The sequence below is a fragment of the Muntiacus reevesi genome, chromosome 2 (genome assembly GCF_963930625.1).
Source record: "Muntiacus reevesi chromosome 2, mMunRee1.1, whole genome shotgun sequence".
Classification (NCBI taxonomy): Eukaryota; Metazoa; Chordata; class Mammalia; order Artiodactyla; family Cervidae; genus Muntiacus; species Muntiacus reevesi.
In genome coordinates, this window is record NC_089250.1 from 78,964,013 (window position 1) to 78,990,828 (window position 26,816).

At 47.4% G+C, this 26,816-nt stretch overlaps 1 protein-coding gene across 6 annotated transcripts in view; it reads right to left on the bottom strand.

The window, feature by feature from the left end:
* BCAS1 (brain enriched myelin associated protein 1) overlaps window positions 1-26,816 on the bottom strand; it is a 123,441-nt gene that overhangs the window by 15,657 nt on the left and 80,968 nt on the right. For 3 of the 6 annotated variants that reach the window (XM_065922211.1, XM_065922212.1, XM_065922213.1), the window contains 3 exons: window positions 19,352-19,528; window positions 8,108-8,149; window positions 948-1,130 (listed from right to left, as the gene is read on the bottom strand). In XM_065922211.1, the coding sequence (XP_065778283.1) occupies window positions 948-1,130; window positions 8,108-8,149; window positions 19,352-19,528 (402 nt within the window). Of the gene's footprint in view, window positions 1-947; window positions 1,131-8,107; window positions 8,150-19,351; window positions 19,529-26,594; window positions 26,730-26,816 lie in introns of all 6 variants that reach the window. The other 3 variants (XM_065922216.1, XM_065922214.1, XM_065922215.1) reach the window with 3 other exon arrangements.

Genomic DNA, 26,816 nt, shown 5'->3' on the forward strand with positions numbered 1-26,816 from the left:
TTGTTCTGTTTTGTTTTGTGGACTAGAAAGAATTCCTTAACAGGTTGAGCTTGTGAAATTAGAGAGTTGCTTTCTCAAAGGATTAAATTCCCAAATACTCCTGGAAATAAAGGCATACTATAATGAAATTCTTGCTTTTCATTAAAATGGAATTAAACCAATGACCTTTTACATGTTTTTTTTTGTGTGTGTGTGTGTGTGTGTGTGTGTGTATTCCAAACAATTGGGGTTTGATTGCATTATATTATTTAAGTTCCTGAATGTTTAGATATTTAATATACATAACTCTTCATAGATGCCGAAAGATGTCTGCCCACCTTCTTTCTATGCTATAGAAGTTAAGAACGGCAAATTCACCAACTAAATTACACATGCTATTAGGAAACTGTCATTTCCTTCCATATCATATCCTGTCTGGAATTGTCTATACACTGGCTTTGCCAAATTTGTGTCACTCACACATCCCCTTCAAAAGTTTTCCAACATCAAAATATAAATTGAACTATTTATTACTCAATCCTTTAAAAACGCCTTATGTGCTTTATGAAAGTAAAAGACATATTTTCAAAGGAAACTGCATATTATTACCATAATGAGGAAAGCGGAATTGCTTGCCAAACACAGAAGGAAACTTTTAAAAATAAATAAAATTAGAAGTAAATAACATAATTTCCAGGTGGTTACTGTTGGCTGCCCCGGTTCAGGAGCCTAGGCGCTCTTCCTTTGTTAAGTTAGCAGGGGTTGAGGGTTAAGGAAAATGAGCAACGAAGAGACATTCTCTGTGACTGACTCAGCAGGACGAAAGGGAATTTTCTCTGCACAGTTGGTATTTAGTTGAGATTCCCTCCGTGCTACCTAGAGCCCCGGCTGACCTCCTGCCTTGGGCTCCTGGACCTCAGAAGCTGGCGCGGGCATTTCCGCTTCCCTGGACCGGAGGCCGAGCTTACCATCTGTCTGAGGAGCGCCAGCAGGGAGGGCCTCGAGGCTCTGCGGTCTCCTCTCCCGGGCGTCTCTTCTGCAGGCTCAGGTGTGCGCCCTCCTTCTTCGCTGAGATCCACTGTTTGTAAGGCTGCTTCTACTTCCTCAGACTCTACAGCCTCTCCTGGTGATTCACACACCACCTGGATCGTCTGGCCAGGTGATGAGGCAGTGGGGGGAAAAGAAAACATCCCCAGACATGTTTCATAAAGCAGGGTCCTGGTTGCCCCCTCACCCACAGGGTTGCTGCAGATCGGAGCCTAGAGCCGTTTCTACACGGGCACGTGGTTAGAAGGTAACCCGTCACACCGGGTGCTCTCCAAGACAGGGATTCAGAAGAGGCGAACTTCCTGCCCGGTGAGGCCACAGGCTTTGGCTAAGGACTCCCTTTTAGGAAAGGCCCTTCAGGGCACACGCAGTACCTTTTTCACTCTATGAGACCCCGTTAGGCTCATTTGGTCTCCCGTAGAGGTGAGTCCCACCTGGCTTACGTGAAAACCGGGCGTCATCCTTTCCTTAAGGGTCCTAACGAGGATGGTAGCAGGGATGCTTCCCGCTGCACAGCCCAGCTCCCCACCGCTGGAGAGAAACCACCCTCTTTGCGGAAAGGATGGCGGGAAGACCTCTCACTCATGGCCTTGACTTCCTCATCACCATTTCCCACTCCTCCTCAGACGAGCCATTTGTTCCTGTGGCTTAACTGAAGTTCCTGCTCTCAGAAGCAGGATGAACTCGACGAAGGAACTCTAAGCTCGCAGGGTCTGCAGCGAGCTGTCTGAGCGGCTGGCCCGCAGCGGGGCTGAGACAGAAGCCCTGCCCTCAGACGACTCACCTGAGCCCCGACTCCAAAGCTGCCTGCCTGCACGGCCTCATCCGGGACTGGTTTAATCCTTACACCTGGGGCGGCTTTTGTGTCTGCATTTATCCTGGTAACAGGACAGAGTTAACTGGCCTGGAGAGAGTTTTATAACTTCCTTTTTGTTTCCGCAGGCAGGGGTTGGCAAACTTCTACCAAATTCTTCCCAGAGTCTGCTTGGGGATGGCCCTTGAGCTAAGAATAGATTCTACATTTTTAAAGGGTTGGAAAAATTGTTTAAAAAGATGAAAAAATTGGCAACAGAAACTCTATGTAGCCGGCGAAATCTGAAACATTTACTGTTTGGCCCTTTCCACAAACACTTGCCATCGCTGCCTCAGAGAGAAGTCTGTAGAGGCAATGGCATCTCTGCATTTGTTTTGGCTGGTACCAGACCCCCCACTTCCTCCAAATCCTTTTCTTGCTGTTAGGGTTGAGGGGAGGGGAACAGAGTCGTTTCCAGAAACACAGCATGATTGAGGAGAAAATATTTTCCTTTCTTCATGCAGAAAATATCACTGGTTTGTAAATAACCCAAATCATCTGAATTGAGAAGGACCCTTCCTTCGATATTGTCAGTTGAAGCAAGAAGGCATCCATCAACAAATCAACATACAGACACATCCTAAAACATGGCAATTAAATCACAGTACTCTCTCCCCACCTTCCATTTCTTACGGTATTGATGAGTTTCAGCATTTCCCTTTTGTAATCTAAGATCTAGTTGGGGAATTATAAAGTCTAAAGTCCCAGAATGCACGGTAGGTGACGTCAGCATGGACTGACCAGGGGTAAGACAAAAGCAGTGGTGGGCGCTCTGGCAAACGGAAGTTAAGTTGTCCCATCAGAAGACGTTAAGAGACGAAAAGGGCTGCGTTGGCCAACAAAGCCTGTCTGCAACGAGGTTCCTGCTGCTGGGGTGCTGAGCTTTGACCCAGGCCTGCCTTTAGCAAACCACGCATTGACTAGGGCAAAATAAGAGCCTGGACTGGCGGTCACGTGTGGTCCTGGATTTCCACATCCGGGACTGATTTAATCCAATTTCATTTCTGTAAAGTAAGTTCAGCCGAAGAGCTGGCAGTCTGCTACGGTGACTGAGGGCGGCGCCCAGCGCCAGCCGGCCTGGGCCCAGGTCTAGACTCTGCCCTGCAGGGGCTCTAGTCCAAGGTTCCTGCACTGCCGTTTCCTCATTTCTTGATGGGGATAGTACCCACATCAGAAAGTTGTCTGGAGAATTAAATCAGGCAACGTATTTAAAGTTCTTAGAACTGCGCCTGACATAAGTAAGCACTCAGTGAATACCAGTGGTTGTCACTTTGAGAGCATGGGCATGGATTACCTGAAACCGCCCATCATGCACGTATCGTTACTTAGAAAAGATATCAGCCACTATCTCTTATTGCGTCAGATGTACAAGGTGTTTTTAATACGTTACCTCAGTAAAGGGTTACTGAGTTACTGGGGACAGCTCACTCTCGTTTACAGATGAAGCGTCTGAATGAGTGAACGATACAGTCAGTATCATACCAACAGGTAATTAGTCATTTCAATGAGGATGGAGCTGTGAGATATATGTAACCAAATATCTAACAGTGTCTTAACAAAGAACAGGATGGAACAGGACGTTATGGGGCTGGTTTGGTGGCTCCACAAAGTTTCTAAGAACCTGGCTCCTGCTATCCTCTGACTCTGCCATCCTTGGGTTTTCATCCTTTTATTTGCTACCTCATTGATATAAAGTAGTTGCCACAGTCTCAGGCATCACATCCTCAACCCAATGTCCTAAGAAGGGAGGAGGGTCACAGCAAAAAATTTTCTCCAAGTGAATTTCTGTATTTTGATCCTTTAACGCAGAGTACATCTCATTGGCCAAACGTAGGTTACATCCTTATCCCTAGATTAATTATTGCTGAAGAAAATGGGATTTGGTTTAGACAAATCACAACCAAATACTTGGGGCCGTGGTAGTGACCAATCTTACCTAAGATCAAGGGGAAAGGGTGCAGGAATGAGAAATGGCCCTTAGGTAGGTAATGAACAGAGTCTGACTCACTGACTCTGGGTTTAGAATTTTTGTGTCGTTGAAGAAGCAAGTTATCTCTGTGTGTGTTTGTGTGTGTGTGTGTGTGTGCGTGTGTGTAGGGATGAGAGGGACAATTACTCATATGATAAAATGACTATATGGCAATAACTTTGTAAATCAACTTTATTTGAGTGCCAATGGCTTCTTTCTGGGCCTTTCCAAATGTCAAGAGGTGTCAACTTATAAATCCTAGCCCACAGTCCATTCTTCAAAACACAACTATTTCAGTAGGGGAAAAAAAGAGACTTCCAGAGACTCTCATTAGCTTTGAAGTCAGGCCAAGAAGTTGGCTTTCAGCAGCCAAGGGGGGAAAAAGATCCATTAACATCCAATGTGGAAATCTAGAAGGATTTGAGCTAAGTGAGGATCTTATTTACATATACAGACATGAGAATTTGATTTTTATTTGGATAGTTTTCTAATTTCTTTTCAGGCCAGAGCTTTGGAAAAAATGCTATTCCTTATTCAGAATGTACGACTGCATTTGTACATTTTAACTTTGGGTGTAATGGGCATGGTGAAAACCAGATTTGCACTATGTTTTAGAATTAAATCTCTTTTGCTTGATTTCAGCTGTTGTTTGGTTGCTAAGCCTAGTGCCTTGCGACCCCATGGACTGTGGCTCACCAGGCTTCTCTGTCCATAGGGGCCTGTCTAGGCAGGCATGCTGGTGTGGGTTGCCATTTCCTTCTGCCCGGGATCTTCCCAGACCAGGGATTGAACCCACATCTTCTGCATTGGCAGGTGGATTCTTTACCACTGTGCTACCAGGGAAGCCCTTGACTTCAGTAGGGGATGTTATATGTCAGATGAAGATGGCCAGTATGACTAACACAGGAAATACACATTCAGCAAAAGGCTTTACTTTTGCCTCTAAAATTATACCATATTTACTCTTGAAATTTGGTTTATATAGTTTTTACTAGAGCTACGAGTGTCAGAAACTGATTTATAGCAAAATAGATTTCCTGCACTTAAGCTTCACCTATGCCATGATAATATTGATAATATTGACAATTTTTATTTTAGATTTTTTTTAGATCCTTTCTGATTTGATTTATAACCTGATTATTTGATTGCAAAGACACTCTAGAGATTTTATTTTTATACCCAAGTCACAGCTGATACACAGCATAAATGGGGGGGGCGGGGAAGAAAGGACTTTTGCTATTGAAAACCACTGGCATTGGGGCTTGGTTGCTACTGCAACGCAATCTGGCAGATGCTGACCGATAAAGCATGCGAACCCATTGAAGTCAGTGAAAAAGAACAAATTCCAGGGCATGTAGGGTTGCTGCTGGCCGGGTCTCTCCTTTGTTCTGCCCTGGCTGACCTGATGCTGAAAACCTGAGGAAGCAGTCAGGCCTGGAAGGTGGAGCCAAGGGAGAGCGTGAGGGCCAGCAAGCCTCACTTTCTTTTTCTCCAGGGAGGGCTGGGTGTGCTCTCATAGGCAGTTGACAAGTTCGTCACCAAGAGAAAAACAGCAGGCCTACCTGTTCCCCTGACCTTGGAGCTTATAGGGAAGGGAGGCTGTTCCCCCCTCATGAGTTAGAACACTACCTCGGGTTAACCAGTGTTCCAGACTTTTTCAGATTCAATATTCTCTGTAATCGGGATAAATAAAAACTTTCCCCTGATAGAACCAGAGATTCATTCTATTAAAAGAGTTAATTGGTTTCAAAAACCTTATTTTTCTTTTCATTAAAAATTTGAAATCCCTCTGATTTGTGCTGGTTGATAGATCAATTTTGGGAACTCGTGGCAGAGATATTTTTTAAAAGTAAACTCAAGCACATTTTAGCCATAAGAAGTTGCGAGTGAAAAGGCTCTTGTAATATGGTTAAATGACACCTCTTTGTCCCATTCTGAAAGTTTACAGTCCACTGCTTTGACTAACAGCACCTCTTTTACTCAGGAGCAGGAAGCTAAACTAACTGATTGCTTTTCATACCTCTTCACTCCCTGGGACACTGAGTCGGCTGTGAGCTGTGTAATTTCACAAGGAAATAGAAACCCTGATGGCTGGGAAGCGCCCACTTCCTATGTCACGCCGCATGTGCACTGACGGTCCTGCAGGGGGCGATGCACCTCCTGCAAAAGGCCCTGGGATGACTCCACCCCCCCCCCCCTTGCAGCACGCATGCGGCATAGGAAGGAAGGTGTCTGGGTTCTAATAAAACTTTATCTATAAATGCCGAAATCTGAATTTAGTATAATTTTCATGTATCACAAAATATTCTTCTTCTCTTTTTCCCCAACCATTCAAAATGTAAGAACCATTCTTATTTAGCTTGTGGGTCATAAAAACACAGGTGATGGGCTAGATTTGGCCCATGAACTAGAGTTTGCCAACCCCTGAATTACTGACTTCTTTTGTGTTTCAGGCATTATTCATGTAATTCTCACAAGAACCCTTACAAGGGGTAGGTCATATTATTACGGCCATTTAAGAGATGAGGAAACTGAGGTCCCAAAGGTAGCACAGCCTGGGGTGATGGGGCCAAGATCACGACGTATTTACCTTATTCTTTTCAACTAGTAGTCAATTAGAGATGAAATGTAAAAATGAGAACGTTATCGGTAGGGCTAAGCAATTTAAAGCAATTTAAAACATTTAAAGAAGCATGCTTCTTTATTTTCTTGAAAAAATATTTTGCATTCGCTTGCATCTCTATCTGATTTTGTGTTATCTTTTGGTATCAGTCATTTACCTCTAATTCATGTTATTTTTCTGTTCTAAATTTCACAATAGAAAGTGAGGCCCTGTCTATTTGCCTGTTAGAGATCTACTCTGCATTTGCATATGCAAGCTGCAAGACACACAGATTCCTCGGATAGGCAACTACACACACACATACAAAAAGATGCTTCACTTCAAAAAACACGGAACTTGGAAGCTAACAGATGCTTTGGATTTCACCTGCAGCTTTTAAATTTAAAGTTCCTGGGAAGGAGACTCATGGAGTTCCCCCTTGTAGGGTGCTGAAACAGAGAGTTAGGTTTTCTAGAAAATAACCAGTAAACTCAAGAGAATTTTCTGGAATTACAAGAGTCCTGAGGTTTACGAGCTAGTAAATTTGGCTCCAGAAAGGGGGAGGGGGAAGGAGGGGAGACAGAGAAGTAAGGAAGAAGGAAAGAGGGAGACACGAAGGAGGTAGGGAGGAGATAGAAAGAAGCAACAGCAGCAACAACGCAGATTCCAAAGCGCTCTCTCCCAACGAGAATCACGACAGAGCCATTCCAATTTTTACTCCACATCACAGACAACATTTCTGGACATATTTGGATTTTCAACTTCTGCTCAGTCCCAGCAATTAAATAAAAGAAAACACAAGCCCCGTCCATAGCAAGCAAATAAGAGACACCGCGGAAGAGCCAAACATATTTTGCTTTGGCCAAATAGTAGCGATCAGTTTCTATCTTAAGGAGCTGTGAACTTACATAGCCCACTTATAATATTTTTTCCAAAGATTGCACTTCTCTTAGAGCAGACAGCTGCTGCTTTGGGTCTGACACTCACAACGCCAATTTGTTCATCTCCCTGGAAGCTGTTTTGTAATGATACATTTGTGTGATGGCTTACACGGAGCCATCTTCTTAGACACGAATGCACTGTCTTGAAAGTCTTGACCATCATTCTTGGAAATTAAAGGCCCCAAAGAGAGTGAGAGGTTCAACTTGTGTCTGTCAAGTGAAGACCCAAGGAGTCAGCTCTCCTGCCCGAGAGAATGTCTCACAGCATCTATTGCAGCAATATGCTCTGATGCCTGGTGCAACTACCTGCCCTGAGTACCACCCACGGTTAGTAGAGAATCTAGGTTGCCATGGAAATAAAGGCGAAAGAGCAATCAAAGTAAAATGAAGCAGAGAGTGCAGCATCATGTCCCTTAAGGAAGTGGCAAGATGTTCTTAGGTTGAGTAGACTCTTTCAGCCCCTAAACAGTAACAAACGCTAACAATGTGTGCTCTGATTCTGCATTTTGTCTGCATTGATTCAATGGGTGTTACAACTATTGATCCAAAGTTATTTCCCCATGGTCACTAATCACGTGAAAGGGTGAAAGAGTCTACAGTGGGTGAAATCACACTTGGAGCATGCAAGAACCCACAACCCCAGAGCTGACGTGCGCAGGGGTTCATCACACCAGAGATGACTATGGAATGATTCTGTCATTTCATGTGTAACTTACATTCTCCTCTGCACCTGGGGGGACTGAATCCTCTTTAACTGACTGAAGGGAAGATAAAAACAAAAGCAAGAGTTAGTATGTTACCAAAACCAGGGCTAACGGCTTTCTGGTGCCATTCTTGCACATTGCTTATGCGCACCTTGTTCCAAGAAGAACTCAAATGAGGGTTATACAAATATAAACAGTGTAAATTAAATTACGTATTTTAAAATGCAAGGAAGGAACAATAAACATACAGATTCAGCCGGAATACAAATGGAGTGATGAGGGGATGCTACAGAAACACAAACGATGCTCTTGGCTGTGGCCAAGTAGTAATAACACCTTTGCCTTGACAGTTCCTGGTAGCTGTTGCAAAGAGGGACCTACGATCTGTCACACGAGATAGTCACTGTTGGGTAAGACGCACAAGCTGCTCAGGAAAATTCTGGTAATATGTCCAGAGCAATCCATCCCGTGATCCTCTGAGAGGAAGCGGGCACCGATGTGATAAGCAGGGTCCTCAGCCTTATCCTGATCGTCGGGCGGTGGCCAGCGTCTGAAGCTGCTTCTTACAGCCTTCGATGTGGGCCAAGGCCATTGTGCCAAGGAGCAGTCTGGTTACAGTGCTTCTGTGGCGGGCACGGGGGCTGGGGTCCAGCACAGCCAGCCTCAGACGCTGCTAACCCCCGCAGTAATTCCAGCATCTCGGGCCTGTCCCAGGCAGAGGTATCACCAAATTCTAGCAGAGGTCAACGTCACAGTCGTCCTGCCGGTTTGCCGGGCTCCATTTCCTGCAGTTGCTCTGACGCATTTTGGGGTGGGTGGTTGGTGTTTACGGGCCACTCACTTGTCAGAGCTGGATTCTCTTCCCAGAAAAGTCAGCTTGAACAAAGTATCTTACAAATAACCCCAGGGTGTTCATAAGTCAGTGTCATCGCTCAGTCGTCCCCGACCCTTGGCGACCCCGGGGACTGTAGCCCACCAGGCTCCTCTGTCCGTGGGATTCTCCGGGCAAGGGCACTGGAGCGGGCTGCCAGTGCTCACAGACCCTTGCATTTCCTCCCTTGGCCTCCAGGGCAAGAGCTCTGTCTCTGTCGGTGTTTGTTTCTTTCTTTTTGCCTGTGCTGGCTCTCTGCTGCTGCGCTCCGGCTTCTCGCCAGTCGCCGCGAGCAGGGGCCAGGACTTCTCCCTGCCGTGGCTTCGCTTGTGGCGGATCGTGAGCTTCAGCAGCTGTGGGACGTGGGCTCGGAGGCTTGGCCCCTGGGCTCGAGAGCAGGTCAGTAGTTGCTCTGAGGCCTGTGAGATCTTCAGGGATTGAACCTGTGTCTCCTGCACTGGCAGGCGGATTCTTCACCACTGAGCCATCAAGGAAGCCCCATCGATGTCGATTTTGTCCCAAGCTCTGCCTTTATTTTTACCTTGAAAACATGCAGTGTGAGAGAGAAGGGAAGCTGACATTCACAAACACATCCTCTTCATTTGGCGCTTTGTGAACATCGTCTGACTTAAAGCGGTCCCAAGCGGACTGTACGCCCATCTTCACTGACACAGCAAGAAACAAAAGTACAGAGAGCTGGAGCCACTTGATTAGGGTGATGCAACGAGGAATTGATGGAAACGGTTCCAAAAGCCAGTTTCCCCTGCCGTGACAATCTGAAGGATCAAAAACAGTTTTTGGTAACTGTGTGAGCTTTTTTCTCTTGTACCAGAGTTTTCTCTCTAGATGAGATCTTCAGATTGGAGCACTAATTTCTACTTATCTTCTTCTCACACTAAAGCTTACCTGAGCACAGAAAAATGTCCCTAGAATGGATTGTGGGTTTTCTGGAAGCTTCTGATTGTTGGAAAATCATAGACCATTCAGAAGCGATTGCCAGTAGTGTAGCTGTCTTGCAACCACACCCCTTCTTCCCGAGACCACTCGGGTACTATTAATCCTATGGAAAGGCAAAGAATTAAATGACATTTTAAGCAGATTGCCTCAAACCTGACCCACAAATGTTTCAAGAGTCAATATACTGCCTACATTGAGCTGGAAAAAAACGCTCCCATCATGCAAGAACAGCACTTCTGGCTTTCTAGGCTCTCTCTGCTGTCCCAGGGGGTTGGAAGGAGACTAGTCCGTGCGTTGGGTTTCCTGTGTTGGGAAAATTCTTGGCTGTTGATGGCTCACTGTTTTCCAGAGGAAGCTGAGAACTGAGGGCAGGTGAGGTTGAGACACAGAAGGGACGCCTCCGGACATCAAGGTTTCCGGCATCTTCATCATGGCTCCGCGCATCCTGATCCTTCTAATGTTTCGGGAGCTGGTGCTGTAAGTACTGTCTGTTCCGAAAGGAATTGCTGTCTCCTACTTTAAAGCTCTGAGTGAGTGAGTGAGTGAAGTCGTTCAGTCATGTCCGACTCTTTGCAACCCCGTGGACTGTAGCCCACCAGGCTCCTCCGTCAATGGGATTCTCCAGGCAAGAATACTGGAGTGGGCTGCCATTCCCTTCTCCAGGGGATCTTCCCGACCCAGGGATTGAACCCAGGTCTCCCGCATTACAGGTAGACCCTTTAACCTCTGAGCCACCAGGGAAGCCCCTTTAAAGCTATAAAGCTATACTACCCAGCAAAACACTCCTTATATTGGGAATTAGTCCAGTGGACCATTTCTCAAAGTAACTTGTACACTGTTTTCACAATTCTTGACCTGTCCGTGTACCATCTATATTTACTTGATAGTTTTCTTTAAGTTGACTATCTTTTCACTTAAACAAATGTATTTTAAAAGAAAACAGCTTAACGTGAATGTCATATCAACGTCCTCCCCGTAACCAGAAGAATGTATTAAAACCAACCGCAATGTGTAATGGTGCTCATCAAATTCTAATTATTTTTAAGTGTTTGTTAAAAAAAGAGATCAGCAAGTGTTAACACAGTAAAAAAAACAAAATGCTTCTTAATACCAAGAAGAGATCTTATAATTAATGTCACTAGAGGAAATGGAACAGAGTGGAAAGAAGATAACTTTGTATTACGTGAGGGATTAAATGTTGAGAGTTGTCTCCCGGAGCCATTCAAAACCATCTGCACTTTCTCGTACGTTTGCACACTGGCTTATGGCACAACCTTAACGTTGGGGTAGGTTGACATATCCGGTTAGAAGAAGGAGCCCAGACGGGTAAAGAGACACCAGGTTCGTGTCCCTTTAGGGTTTGACACGCGTACGACAACCTGCTCGGAGCCCAAGTCCCGAGCATCTCGGACTGTGGAGTCAGGTTCAAACTCACTGTTGGAGCTGTGCAACCTCGGGCGAGTCAACCCCGTCTCTCTGAACCTCAGTTCACAGAGCAAACGTGGGCGGCTGGAGGGTTGTTCTAGGCACACTCACAATGCCGCCTGAAGGGAGAGGCACGCCCGAGGCAGAGCCGAGTCTCCTCCAGCCTGGGGGCCGGGGGCCGGCCACAGCGCAGCTCCTCCCGGGGCAGACGCCAGGACCTTCCTTCCCACGGGCGCCAGGGACGCTGCAGTCTCTGACGGGAAGGACAGCTTGAACTACGCTGCAGTGAGGGCTCAGGTGTCCAGTCTTCTCTAGAAGGGAGGGGGCACGGGAGGAGCAGAAAGAAGAGTTTAAGAAATGGGAAGAGAACTCATCCGTGGAAGTCTGGACTCCGGGCGAGCCAGCGTCCTGCAGGGGAAGTATTGGGGGGATGCCGGGGGTTGGAGAGCCCCTTAGCCAACCCAGCTCCGCCGCCCGAGAGCTGGGCATGCCCTGGGGAGAAATGGGCTGCCCCGAGCAGCTGCTCCCGGAGCTGAGCTTCACACAGTCTTCTCCACCGCCTCTCGAGGGGCAGGGGAGCGGCCGCAGGCTCCGAGGACATCAGCAAGGCCTGGGTGAGTTGGCGTGGACCTTCTCCTTGGTGGCTCTGGGGGCGGTGGGGTGGTTTGTGAGTGATCACCAGGAGGAACACAGAGAGGCCTCAACAGAGCCATGATCACTTTCTTAGAGTCCTAGAAGTATCTGAACGGGCTGAGTAGGCATGTGGATTCACCCGCTTCAGTGGTGGAATGGCTGGTGTGAGATGTGTGAAGCACAGCGCTTGCACAGAGTCTGCGCTCATGAATGGACGGGCTTTTTGAGAATACTGGGAAGCGGCTTCATCTAGGTCTATTTGAGCTACTTGAGGCTTTTCTTAGGGAATCCCCCTGATGTTGATGGGAATGTACACTGGTGCAGCCCTTATGGAAACAGTGTGGAGCTTCCTCAAAAACTAAAAACAGGGTTGTTATACGACCCAGGAATCCCGCTCCCAGGCATATATGCAGACAACATTCTAATTCAAAAAGATACATGCACCCAGTATTCACAGAAGCACTGTTCACAATAGTCAAGACAGGGGAGAGAGCTAAACGTCCATCAACAGATGAAGGGATGAAGAAGGTGCAGTACACACACGCTGAAATGATACTCAGTCATAGAAAGAATGAGACACTGCCGTCTGCAGCGAGAGACGGACCTAGCGATTATCACACTAAGTGAAAGAAGTCAGACAGAGATAGACATCATGTGATATCACTTATTGTGAGATCTAAAATATGGCACCAACGAACTTGTCAATGAAACAGAAGCAGCCTCACAGACATAGAGACCCGTGGGCGCCAAGAGGGAGCAGGGGTGGGCGGGACGGATAAGAAGCTTGGGACTGGCAGATGGGCACTATTACACAGAGAATAGGGAAACAGTGAGGTCCTACTCAATAGCTCGGGGACTGTATTCTAGATCCTGTGATACACTGTAACGGAAAAGAATATGATAACGCGAAAGTGAAAATGTTAGTCGCTCAGCTGCGTCCAACCCCTGGGACTGTAGCCCACCAGGCTCCTCTGTCCATGGGATTCTCCAGGCAAGAACACGAAGGTGGGTAGCCATTCCCTTCTCCAGGGGATCTTTCTGACCCAGGGATTGAACCTGGGTCTTCCACATTGTAGGCAGACTCTTTACCGTCTCAGCCACCAAGGACACATGTCTAATTGACCTACTTTGCTCTTTAGCAGAAATTAACTTCAATAAAATACATTTTAAAAAACTTTTCTTGATTAATATCATGTTGCTTTTAAAATACCCTTATATCTGGCCCAGACACATGGTTGCTCCTGAATCCCTTTGGGAGAGACATTTCTAACACTGCTCTTGGGTTATATTAGGTTCCAGCATTGGAACGGGTAACAGGATGGCGTGACTCTGTTAAAATGTGACGACTTGCTTCCATCAGAACAGTGGCACATTGAACTTCATTAAACAAAAAGTCCAGGACATCCTAACCTCAGCCCATTGTGGCAGTATTTTGAGATCCTTATTGCTTATATTTTGGATTGCATTAATGAGCCCACCCAGCTCATAAACTTGATCAATGTGCTTCACAGTTTATTGACCAAGTTACAAATAAAAACTCTGAATAAACAGGCCTGAGGCCAGATTCCAGACACCGTCCGAAAGACAGCTTCTTGCATGTGGTTTTGATCCTCTAGTAAACATTCTTTGTTGGCCTGCTTCTCCCCATCTTGTGAACATGCCTCAGATGCAACTCTACGGAACGGAAGAAAAATAGTAATACTAACAAAGATAATAATAAACCCCCATATTATTGGGCTATGTGTTAGGCAGCAGGCTAATATATATTTTTTTACATTAGTATTCCATGTCAGTTTGCAAAATGGAAGCAGACCCCCTGTAATTTCTAGGCCTCTGTTCCAATACCTATTAAACTTTACCTTTTATTCTAAAACCATGCCTCCCTTTGAAGTTTGAGGTGTGTCTCTAATTTTCCTTCAAAGCTGACATCCTGGAGCTCACATTTAATGTATATCTGTAACCAGCATGGTTTCCATGTTCAATACACAGTGACAGACAAAGTCCTCCAACAACTTCTGCTTTTTCTCCTCCTCTTTTCCACACGGCAAAAGCCTATGGGCTGAGGACCCAGCAGGACCAGATTCCAGCTCATGATTTCCACCGCCAGGGAGTACGCTCTGGTGGCTAATCTCTGAGGAAGAGGAGAAACGACTAACTCTTCCACGTTGGGAATATGTGCAGGAAGGGAGTTCAGACAGGAAGGAGAATCGGAGGGCACCGCAACTCACTTCAGAGTGAGTGAAGACAGAATGACTCCAGAATGCGAGGTCGATCTCAGCACACCAGAGCTGTCAAGTCCCTCGGTCGGAGGAACACGATAAGGCGTGGGGCTGGTGAGCAAACTCCCCAAGCGTGGGACTCTCATCCAAACCTCACAACCAGAAACGCCTCCCTCCTTTTCAACCAACTGGACATCCGGCTGTTATCTAGTGAGTTTAAATGTTGTCCAGCTTCGTTAACAACGACAAAAACCCGGTTTGAAATCTAAAGGATCTGGTTTGGACATTTATACTGCTGAGCATAAGGATCTAAACGGCACATGTACTTATCATATAAGCTTGATTTACAAGAGCACCTCTCCTTTAAAGAGCCCCGCGGTCTTTAAAGGAACATTCCCTTAAAATGCTGTCACGCGGCAGCACTTAAGCCAGCAGACAGCCTGTTGCTACCGGGTCTTCCAGAAGCACCACCTGGATCACGTGATGGCTGTCCTGCGTTCAGTGACTTCACCGTGGATCTTAAGGAAGACCTTTTCTATCAGGTCTGAATGCTTAAGGCCCGTCTTTCAAGTGCTTCCATAGTTATCCAGACCTAGGCTTGGTTTATTTATGTATTTTTTGGCTGCACCATGCAGCAGGCGGGATCTTAGTTCCCGGACCAGGGATCAAACCCCTGCCCCCGGCACTGGGAGTGTGGAGTCTTAGCCACTGGCCCACCAAGGAAGCCCCTATGCTGGGCTTTCTAAACCAGATCCCAGTGGACTCTGGGACTCTGGTTTTGAAACAAATAACCCATGTGAGTCAGAGGAATGTTTAAGTTCTCTTAGTCTACTTGGACCCAACCTGGCTGCCCCCTTGTATAAACACCCGCAGCATTTGTAACCTGCACTCCACAGGTTAATATTAGATTCCACGCTTGACTATTTGGGAATGAAGCGATCACTCATCAAATGCCAGTCACTTTGTATCCATTTTCCAACTCCTCCCCCAGATCATGAAAGGTAGGTATCACTTCCTATTTTCAGAGGTGAGGAAAGGGAGGCTTAGAGGGTTTATATTCTTTGCTCACGTTCAAATAGACAGTCACTGTCAGAGCTGAGATTTGATTATGTGTCTCTTTGGCTTCAGAGCTCACATTGTTTTTCTACTTCATCATTTGTCTCCCCCAAAGGAAAGTAGGAAACGAGCCATTTTGAAGATAGTCCAAATAAATGCGTCATTTACCAACCGCGCGCAGGCACGCACACACACAGGCGTGCGTGTATTAATACATAGGCTGTCCCTCCGAGTGGATTTCAAGTCTTTCGATGGCAGCAGATGAGCCTGACATCCCCTTTGCACCTCACGAGCTGGGGGCTCCAGAAGCTGCACTTGGATACTCAGATGGTAACCAGCGATGTCGTACTGGGAGAAATGAGAGGAGCACTGTTCCCTGAGCACTCACTGTGTCTCAGACGCTCTCCATGTAAGTGACGGGTTTTCAGCGCAACACCGTGAGACAGACACAGTCCCTACAGTACAGACAGTAAACGCTGCGAGGGGTCAAATCATTTGCCTAAAGTTACAGAATCCCATCTTCCTGATTCTGGCTGTTATGACAACTTGCCATCCCCAAGGTTTTTTAATATCAGCTATTGCAATCTTTTCACTCAACAAATGAGGAAAAAGGAACCCAGAGTAAATAACTTTTGCGAGCACAAAAAGTCACAGAGCAAATGGTATCCCAACTACTCTGAAAGGGTGCAGTTAGTCCACACAACTGGACTTAAACATCTTTTTGGCAAGCACAACAAAATGTGCAATTAATTTCCTCAAAGGTTATTTTTGTTTATAATAAGAACTACTTTAGCAATCAAGACTATAAATCAAAATAATGTATAATTTCATACTGACAGCCTGTAGGGGAAAATTTCATTTCTGATGTTCCTAATTGCAGACTTAGAGACTTCGAAATTTGTTTATTTAAAAGCTTCTCAATTAAAAGAAAGCAAGCTTAGAGTTACTGGAAATATCAGAATTTTCTAGTGTTTCTCTTTGTTCTCAAAAATTTTACAAGAATGGTTTTATAACTAAATCTTATTCTAATTTTAAAAAGACAAAAGACTGCCATTTTGTTTCCTACAAGAAATAAGCTCCTCCAAGAGAATGGAAGCTACTAGAGGGCAGCAAGCTGTTCGCTGATATTTTTTCAATGCTTAGGACCTGCAAACACACACACACACACACACAGACACACATTCACACACAAAACAGCACAAAGAGAGTGATTAAAACGGCTGTTGGATGAGTGAACGTCCCCCTCACTTCCATACAGATCTGTTTTCTCTGCATGCAAGAAGGAAAGACAAGATTAGAGGTGATTTGGTTTTTAGTTTCTCTTAACTTCACTGTTTGTATGACCTACTAAAGAGAGAAAGCAGCTGCCGGTGGAAGAACCAGTGAGACTGAAACAATGAGCACATGAGTGCCAAGTGGTTCTGACTTTTTTTCAATGGGAAGAGCCGTGATTTCAAAGAGGAACCGACCACATCTCTCATAGATGCCAAAGATCAGGAAAGATAGAGCATGGGAGGTTTACACGTTTAGAAGCTTGCCCAGACTGGCTGGCACAGAGATGCCAGAGTGGGCCTGACCCACGCCGCGACCCTCCGCGCACGTGGGCGAGACGCGGGCTCCTTGGCTGCTGCCGTGTGAGCCGCACGGTCGGGGTTTCACCCACGTCCCTTAGTCCTCACTCACTTCCATGATGCGGGACTCTCGCATGTCACAGGCGAGGAAACCGAGGTTCATGGAGGTGGGCCGGGACTCGGAGTCTGATGTGACTGCAGATTTTAACCTGTACGTCGGTGCTCCTCAAACTTCCACTGTTGGCCAGCCTCCCGTGTGGCCTCGGCCACATTGTACACACCCTCTGTGGGGCTTCCCTGGTGGCTCAGGGGTAAAGAAGCCGCCTGCCAGTGCCGGAGATGCAGGTCCAATCCTAGGGCCGGGAAGATCCCCTGGGGAAGGAAACGGCAACCCACCCCAGTTTTCTTGCCTGGAGAATCCCGTGGTCAGAGGAGCCTGGGGTCCTCTGGGGTCTCAGAGTCAGACATGACTGAGCGACTGAACGACAATGCACGGTCTGCGGCAGCCGTGGCCGAGATCGGCTCCCACCTCCCTGCGGGCAGGGCAGCCTCTGCGGGTCCCGACTTCAGCGCCCACGACCTCTGCGCTCCCCCTGCTGCTCCTCGGCAGTGACCGAGCGCAGAGTTCTGGCGATCCAGACACAGGACCCCCCGAGTGAGCTCTGCTTGGGCCCCGCTCAGCAGCGCCCTCACCCCGAGGCCCTCCTGCCGCTCTGCCCTCCCGGGCCCTGCGGCCTCTCCCCTCCCACTCCTCCCCACGCCCTTTCTCCACACAGTGGTTCTCCTCCAACAGACATTCTACACATCAGTTCTGTCTTCACGTCAGCCTCCAGGGGGGACCCCAATCTCCCACTGTTTACTCAGCATTGTTACTGCTCAGTCGCTAAGTAACGTCCACTCCTGCAACGCCATGGACTGCAACACGCCAGGCTTCCCTGTCCTTCACCATCTCCCGGAGTTTGCTCAGACTCATGTCCATCAAGTCGGTGATGCCATCCAACCGTCTCATCCTCTGTCGTCCCCTTCTCCTGCCGGCAATCTTTCCCAGCATCAGAGTTTTTCTTTCCAAAGAGTTGGCTCTTCCCATCAGGTGGCCAAAGTATTGGAGCTTCAACATCAGTCCTTCCAATGAATATTCAGGCTTGATTTCCTTATTAGCATTAGTGCCATTAACTATATAACTCTTTCCTTGGATAATTTTTTTTTCCAGCTGCAGCCCGTGGCATGAGGGATCCTTGTTCCCTGAGCAGGGATTGACCCCTCACCCCCTGCTTTGGAAGTACAGTCTTAACCACCGGACGCCAGGGAGGCCCCCCTCCTTGGATTACTTTTTTAAACCAAATACATATAACCTCACCTTGAGCAAAACATATGTTAAGTCTTGAGCTTATTTAAAGTGCTAGTTTTATTTTTCCTAATATATTTTGAATAACACATACGATTATTGAAGTAAAAATGTTTGAATATGAGCCACCTAAATCTATCCCTTGCCACCAGTATATGGATGTAACTTGCTTGGAAACTGTTCCCTTCATTATACTGCTGATAAAATATTTTGTTAAAGAAAAAAGAGAGCGAGAAATCAATGAGAAAGGAGAATTAGGACGGATCTGCCAAGCGGCATCGCGCAAAGTTTTCGTTAAGTATCAGTGCTTGTGTTCTGGGAAGAACCCAGAAGGGAGATTTCTGGGTACAATAAAAAACAAACGGGAAAAGGTTTCAGAAATCCCGCGGGATTCCGGACAAGCGAAGAAACCGAACCCCCAGCGGCATCCGTACTCACCGCCTTCCTGGCGCCGTGCCCCAAGACGCATGGATGTGCCACTGGACTTGCTCAGTGGGCGATTCCAGCTCTATTTCACACCCCCCCTCCCCTGACCTCTTGCTCATCTTCGGCCACATTTAAAGCAGGCAAGAGCCCTGGACACGTGTGGCAGCTGAGGTTTGCTCAGCAGGAGGGTCACGGAACAGCTCTCAGCGCCAGTCAGCGCGCCCAGCTCGCTTCCTCGCTCTACAGGGAGGACGCAGACCGCGGTTTGCGGGTTCCCCTCGCAGGGCGCGCTGTGAGCCTGCCCTGGTGGGGAACTGGGGGACGGCTGTGGTTCTCCAACGGGAGAGTGAGGCCTCGGGCTGCTGCCGGCCGAGCCTCTGCGGCTGGGGAGGAAGGACGGAGCGCGGCGAGGCGGTCCACGGTGCCAGGGCGGGAAGACACCCGAGGACCCCCCGCTAGAAAGAAGGCGACTCATGGAAGACCACGGCCCTCTGTCCCGAACCGGAGTAATTCCAAGAAGGAAAACTCTACGTGTCCATCTCCTTTTCTTTCCCACAAAACACATGCTTGCAACACGACAGACATTGCCTTTTTCTCATGGAGCGAGTTACAAGTCTTCAGCTCAGTGGTGAGTTGAGTCAGTCTGAAGAAGAAACTCCATGCATCATTGGATACCGTGGCTAGCCAACCAGAAACCATTTCTCCAGTCATCCCGCCCCCAGGGACTCCCCTAATCTGGAGACTAGGACTTACCTTTTTCCAGAACAGTTTGCCCAGAGGCAGAGAGCTGGGGCCCCCTTTTTCCTTCGCACCCTCCTTCGCTGTTTCAGCGGATGTAGAATTCTTGGCAGCCCCCTGGGGCTCCTGGAGCGAAACGTTGGCTTTGTCTGACTTGAGGTTGGCTGAAGGGGAGGGTGACTTTTCCTGGCCCTATAAATGTTACAAAAAATGTTAATCATCGCAGGATTTCAAAAGCGAAAGAGCTCTTTTTTACAAACGTGGGCTGAGACTATGCATGTTAAGTTTCCCTTTTCACAACTTTCTGTATTTTCCAAATATTCTATGTGGTTGTGGATTTGTGTTAAAATCTTGGGAAAAGTCCAGATATTTCTCTTTTGCAAGAAATGCAGAACCATCATGTATCATATTTATGTAAGTAACACGTTAGGGCTCAAGGTGACGGAAAGGAGCGCTTGGCTGTTAGAATGTTAGTCTGAGCTGAGGCCACGGGTCTTCTTTGGACTGTGGTCTCCGCAAAAAAAATGTTCTGAAAGTGCATCTGCAACACACTCGTGTTTGTTTATGAGATAAAGATGTATTGTCTTACTGATCCAAAATCTGAAATGAAAGATGGGTTCTAATACATCTGCTTTTGAAGAGAAGTGCTCACGCTCGGCTCTCACTCTGCTTGAGAGGTCATGGCAGGCAGCGGCCCCAACCTCGCTGGCCCCAAGGACTGGTTCGCGGAAGACAATTTTCCCGCAGACCGGGGTTGGGGGCGAGGTTTCAGGATGGTTCAGGTGCATTACCTTTACTCTGCGCTTCATTTCTATTGTTATTATATTGTGATATACAATGAAATAACTTCGCAACTCGCTTGCTACTCACTCATGGGTTTTGACATGTCTGCGAGCAACTGATCTGCCGGGTCACTGTGCAGTCGGCCCTCCCTGCTGAGGGTCACGGGTGTCTGCAGCGGCGCCGCTGGCTCAGCCCCCGGGCTCAGCCCCTGCTCAGGCCATCGGGCATCAGGCTCTCTCTCATAAGGAGCACCCCACCCAGACCCTCGTGGGCTCGGTTCGCAGCAGGGCTCTAGCTTCCGTGAGAGTCTGGTGCCGCTGCTGACCTGGTAAGAGGCAGAGCTCAGGCAGCCGTGCAAGCGCCGGGAGTCGCTGTAAGTACAGATGAAGCTTCACTCGCCCACCGCCTCTCACCTCCTGCTGTGTGGCTGGTTCTTAGCAGGTCACGGCCAGGTCCCGGCCCTCGGCCTGGCGGCTAGGGACCCCTGACCACAGTCATCTGTAGTCTACAGACATCTAAAGATCTGACATCTATAGCGTTAGTGTAAGGCACTCGGGACAGAGGTTCGGGTCTGACGAGCCATCACAAGCCCCATTTCTCCACTTGTAGACGCAGCCTCCTCGTCTAAAGTAGATGGCAGTGGGTGGACGGTAACTGAGAGGGAACCGCAAACGCCGCTTGTTCAGGCCCTGGGCCTCCCCCCTCCCCACCGTCTCCCCACCCCTCCTCCTCCTCTCCCCTTTCTGAGCAGCCAGACCGCCGTGCAGCGCGGGGCCACCTGCCCTCCTCGGCGACTGGGCTGTTACTTCCATGCTCTCACGGGGCAGGGGAAGAGCTGGGAGGCTTACAGTCTCTGTATCTCGACACAAGTGGGCACCGGGTGAAAAATTCTAACGCTGGGCTTGCCTGGCCTAACCTCGTCATCGTACGCGTCTTCATTTTAGCGCTCCTTGGTCCAGAGGCTTGTGACACAACCCTTTAAATCCCCAGGGATGTCAGATCTTTGATTACATTTTCTGATTAAAAGGGAAAAAAAAGTCTGAGAGTAAAACACAGTGTGGAAACACTCAAACCTTTCAGAGTATTTCTGATGTTGGAAAGAGTCTTAGAGGCCATCCAGCCCCATGCCTGAATTTTCATGAAGCGGGAAACCGAGGTCTGTGGCCCGCCCGGCTAACCAGGGGCACAGTCTGGCCTCAGATCCGGACTCTTCTCTCCGACCTGGCGCCCTCCCCACACTGCACAGTACCTCTCCGAGGGAAGTTCACAAATCACTGAGCTTCACTGTCAGACGCAAGAAACAATCTCTTCTGTACTGACTTTTTTGATACTAAAAGGGAGTCATTTATGAAGCAGATTCTACATTTGAATCAGGAGCTAAAGGGCCAATGTATAGAAATGACTTTTGTGACAGGTGAACCTGGAATAATCCCAGTTCCATTTAAGAGTGTATAAAACCGCATAAAGCTGGGGTTTAAAATAACCTCTGCCTTGTGTCAACAATGCGATCAAACTGGCTAGGCTCAGGCGGTTCTGCATTTATTCCTGTTCCAAACCGTTTGGGACACCTGGTGCTGTTTTAACTCTAAATGGTGATTAAATTAACGAGGACTGGTTGAAAGGGAAGTCCCCTCCACCAACTAGCTTGCTGTCTTTTTCAGAAAATAGGAAAGAGGTATTATGATGTACGCATTTACTCATGAAAAATGCGATCGACCGCCTTCTCTGACCTGTGACAGATACTGAGTCCTGGGGTGATGTGTTCTCATGAAGAAAGAGAGACACCAAATAAGTTATTCCACAGGTGAACGTAAAATTTCAACTATGATGAGTGCTACAGGGTAGAGGGAAGGATTTGGTGCTAAAAAATAAAAGGAGGGCGTTGCTAAACTAGATCTACCATGACAGACGAGATCGGGCGCGTTCAGGGTGGTGTGGCCGTAGACTAGGTCTACCACGACAGTCAGGAAAGCTTGACCGAGGAAAGGATGCTGTGCTGCGATCTGAAGGGCGACTAGAAATTAACTGGGGGAGAGGGGAGGAGGCCCCTGGCAGAGGGAAAGGCGTACGCCCAGAACCCTCAGCCAGCACCAGAGGCCAGGACAGAAGCTGAAGCAGCCGGAGCGGCCAGGTACGGTCCCCACCATCAACTCCACTTCCGCTCTCCCGGGAAAATCCCCATTTGCTTGAGGGGTGTTTTAGACCAAGAACCTGGGGTGGGGCGGGGCTGACCTCACCTCCATCTCTTAGCAAGCACTGTTGTTGGCCTAAGTAAGTCATCGGTCCTGCTCACGTCACTATCTGCTCCATCACTCAGTGGGTCTCAGACTGTTTTGATTTAAATGCCGCTGCTCTGCTTCCTCTACTGAGAGGCCGTTACCTGCCCTTCACAGCTGCTCAGCCTGCTCAAAGCCGCAGGGGAGCTACAAGAAAAAGCTTGGTCTGGAGTTCCAGAATTCCACCAGGGCAGGTCCAGTTGCTAAGCCCACAAGACACCTCTGATTTGGCTGGTTTTGCCTCCTTCCCTCAGCCTCCTGTCTCCCTCAGCCCCTTGAAGAGGGGACTATGGTCCTAGGGAACTGGGGAAAGAGATGTCCAACTTTTAACTCTGATGTAACAGCGACAGATAGTACCAGCGCCCAGCACCATTCTAAGCCACTGAATGTTGTAACGACAGGCTGATGAGGAAGGCAAGAATGGCTGTGTCCACACTAGTGGTGGAGAACCCGCCTGCTGATGTGGGAGACACAGGAGCCGCAGGTTCGACCCCTGAGTCAGGAAGATGCCCTGGAGAAGGAAACGGCAACCCACTCCAGTATTCTTGCCTGGGAAATGCCATGGACAGAGGAGTCTGGTGGGCTACAGTCCATAGGGTTGCAAGAGTTGGATGTGACTAAGCAACTGAGCATGCACGCATGCATTATAGTCAGGGGAGTTTTGGTCCCAGGTGGATAAAAAGTTGCCTGTGATTGCACTGCTAAGGGGACAGAGCTGCCCTCTGAATCCAGGGCGGGTGATCCTCAAACCTGGACCTTTAGTCCCACGTCTCCTGCGTGTAGGCAGATTCTTCACCACTGAGCCACCAGGAAGCTCATACTAGATGTATAGCAATATAAGTCATGTACTGATGTAACTGTTGGCTGTGCATCTCTCTGGCCAGACTGTGAGCTCTGAGAAGGTACGAGCTGCTATGTCTTAGTCACCGTTACATCTCTATATCCCGTTAGATCCTGTGCGTGACTCAAAACGGGTATTGAATAAATACCAAATTAACTGATGACGGGGGTCACAGGGAGAGACCCACGCAGCATCATGCCACGCCACGTTTCCGCCCATCCGCCCCCTCGTACCGCCCTGTGGAGTCACAGGCTGCCATGAGTCATCCCCTCCCCGCCCACACACCTCCTCGCTTCCCAGAGAAGTGTCCCGAATGGTGTTCTGCCAGCACCAAGCAAATTTACACTCTTTCTTTGTGTTACGGTGGAGACTACGCAAGTTGTATCCATGTTTTTTGGAGAAAATCTCCTCAGGAGGGTTGCCAGGTTTAGCAAATAGCAGTGAGACCACAGGATGTTCTGTTAAATCTGAATTTCAGACCAACAAAGGATAATTTTTTTGCCTGAGGATGTCCCAAATATTGCCTGGGACATACTTATTTTTATACTAAAAAATTAGTTGCCATTTACATGAAACTGAGTTGAATTGGGTACCTGTTATTTGTCTGACAACCTACCTGCGAAATTCTAATGTATTAGAATTGGAGGTTGCGTATCAGACGACCTTACCTTCCTCTGCAGTAAGTTTTCATCTTCTTTCCACATGTGGGTGTGGAAGAGGGGAAGTGTTAGTAAGATGTAAACATTGAACCAAGAACCAGAAAACAACGAATGTGTGGCAGAAGCGTATGAATCCTGTGAGGTGGCTGCTGACGTTCTATTATCTAACCGACAGAGTTAGCACTGACCACACCAGAGCCTGGAAGGGAATGTTTCTGGGCGCAGCAAAGACTCTAAATCCACGTCCTTCGTGCACACGGTCATGTTCAGCGTCTGCAGGACGTGTAACAGTTTTATGCTGAAGCATCATGTGTGGTTAAGCCAAGAGAAAAAAGATTCAGATTCAGCAAAGAATTGCTGACCTCCTTATTATTTATAGCAACAAACTTATTCCACTGATTACTTCCAGGCTTCTCCATTCTTTTAAACTAAGAAAACCCTTTTTATAAGAAGGAAAATTGATCTATAAAGAAACGAACCTAAGAGTTAACCAGGATTGGTAGCCCTTATATTCTTTTAGAGCAAAACTAGAAGGTAATGTTTTATCCTGAGTTTGCTTGTATGAGGTCTTCTTCTTGGTCCTGGCTCAGAAGGAACTTGAGGAGGAGGGGTATCACACCTCCCCGAATCAGGCACCAAGGTTCATTGATAAGACTCTGGCTAGTCCCATGTTTTAATGGTGCTATTTTCCTATCTTTTTGGATGACCAAACAATCCACTGAGGAAAAGTCAAACACTTTCTGAAGCAGGAAGGTAAAACTCAAAGAGGCCCAGTGAACTGCCGTTAATGAGAGTAAAGCATGTCTGGGCCTTGTCCCTTTAAATGACGTAAAACAACAGACAGAACGAGACTCGAGGCAAAACCTTCCGTCCGCTGGACAGAACCCCAGCAAGGGTCGCCACTTCTGCATCACCCAGGAGTCCTGGAGTCCTCGCCTTTCCCCACAGGCAACGAGGGCAGGAGGTGAGATCCAGGGCTTGGGGAAGCCCTGGGAATACTGAATACTGAATACTTGGGTGGTCCATGTGTGGCAGGGGAAGAGACTCCAGAACTTAGCAGGGCATGAAATGAATGTCACGAGACGGCAGATCTGCCAGGGGGTGGTGGGCAGTCATATGCGTCTTAAACTTCCGAGGCTCCGTCCTCACAGAAGCTCCCTGTTTGGGAATTCAGCCAGATTCCTTGGCCCTGGTCTCTGACCCGTTCCACGAGCAGTTACCAAACTGTCTACCGCGCACGGTGGCACCGCTTTTTCATTTCCCCTCCCCCACTGCAGTATCTCTCATCTGCCCCCTTCTCTTTTTACAGAACAAAATAACCCTGTCGGGAAATCGAAGGGTGACTTCATAACATAGCTTGTTTATGCAAATATAGATTCAGCCAGGAGAGCTTTCTGTGGAGCTCTTATTTAAATACACAGTCCAGGGACTCTAATATCCAGCTGGGGATGTTTTTAAAATAAGCTCATTTAACTTCGTGGAGAATGGTGGACATTTTGAACAAATTTAGAAGCATGCTGACCCAAGTCAGGGGTCCTTTTAATTGGTGGTTTTAGACAAATACTGGCATTTTCTTAGACATGAGAAGAATGAAATCTCCAAAACCAACTTCTCTGTTGTCTTCACTTCTCAAGAACGTGGAGACAGAGTTGGTTCTGCCTTCATTCATTGTTTGCTGCACCTGGGCTTCCACGTGGGTTCAGCATAAGTTTAGTTAATGCAGGTAAGAGATGGGACAGAGCATGAGAAGATAAAATCTTGAGGTTAGAAAAGTGTTTCCCAAAGTGTAGAAAGCAGACCATTGGTGGGATGAGAGATGGCTTTGGGTTGAGCCAAGATGTGATATTAAATAATATTAAAACTATGAAAATACTTATCCTTTTTCAATTCTCATCCTTGTAAGACAATTCAGGAGGAAATCTCAGTCTGGTTCTGGTAGAGAAATCTTTAACATTCCCCTACCGTTGGCTAAGTGCCTTTTCATGAAGTTAGAAAGGCAAAAGATTCAGCGCTTAACATGAGCCAGGTAGTGAGAAGGTAACATATTCTTTATTGCTTATATAATGGTACCTTCTTCTTATGAAAAATGATTCTGCTTTTCCAAGGGTGATGTAATGCCAAGTTTCTTTTCAAGATAACTTTAAATAAGGAGTAAGTCAATTTCAATATAAAAATATCAAATAAATATGAGTCATTTGGTTGTGTCCGACTCTTTGCAACCCCATGGATTATACAGTTCATGGAATTCTCCAGGCCAGAATACTGGTGTGGGTAGCTGTTCCCTTCTTCAGGAGATCTTCCTAACCCAGGCATCGAACCCAGGTCTCCCACACTGCAGGCAGATTCTTTCCCAGCTGAGAACCAGGGAAGCCCCAAGTAAATAGGGGTATATCTCAAAAATGATGAGGGAGATATGCAAGCATTCAACATTTGGGAAACACTGGGTTAGAAGAAATAATCTTAGAACCCTGGTCCACACTAGTAATCTGAGATGTTTATAAATATGCGGACTTAAAAAAATCACTGAAAAAAAAATCACTGAAAATTGTCTCACATAACATTTAATTCCCCTCTAACAGGCCCCACCACCCAAGGCTCTGTCTTCACTGAAGAGGAGCGGGGTGACACAGGATGTGCAGGTAAGCCACGGAATGAAGACCAGGGTTCTTCCCCCCCTCCTAGTTTAACGAGATACAGACCTTATGCCTAAAGAATTTTCTAAAGGCGAGTCCTAGCCTGGGGCTGTGCAGGTGCTTTTTCTTGGCGCCTTTAGCCTGGACCTCGGAGGTCTTCTGCCCGGCTTGTCCATCAGAGACACTTTCTCCCTTAGATGCCTTTTGGGCAACAGCAGTCACAGCTCAGAACTTTGTTTTTAAACAAAATCCATTTTTCTCTTTTGATTTTAAGTGCGGTAATCCTGG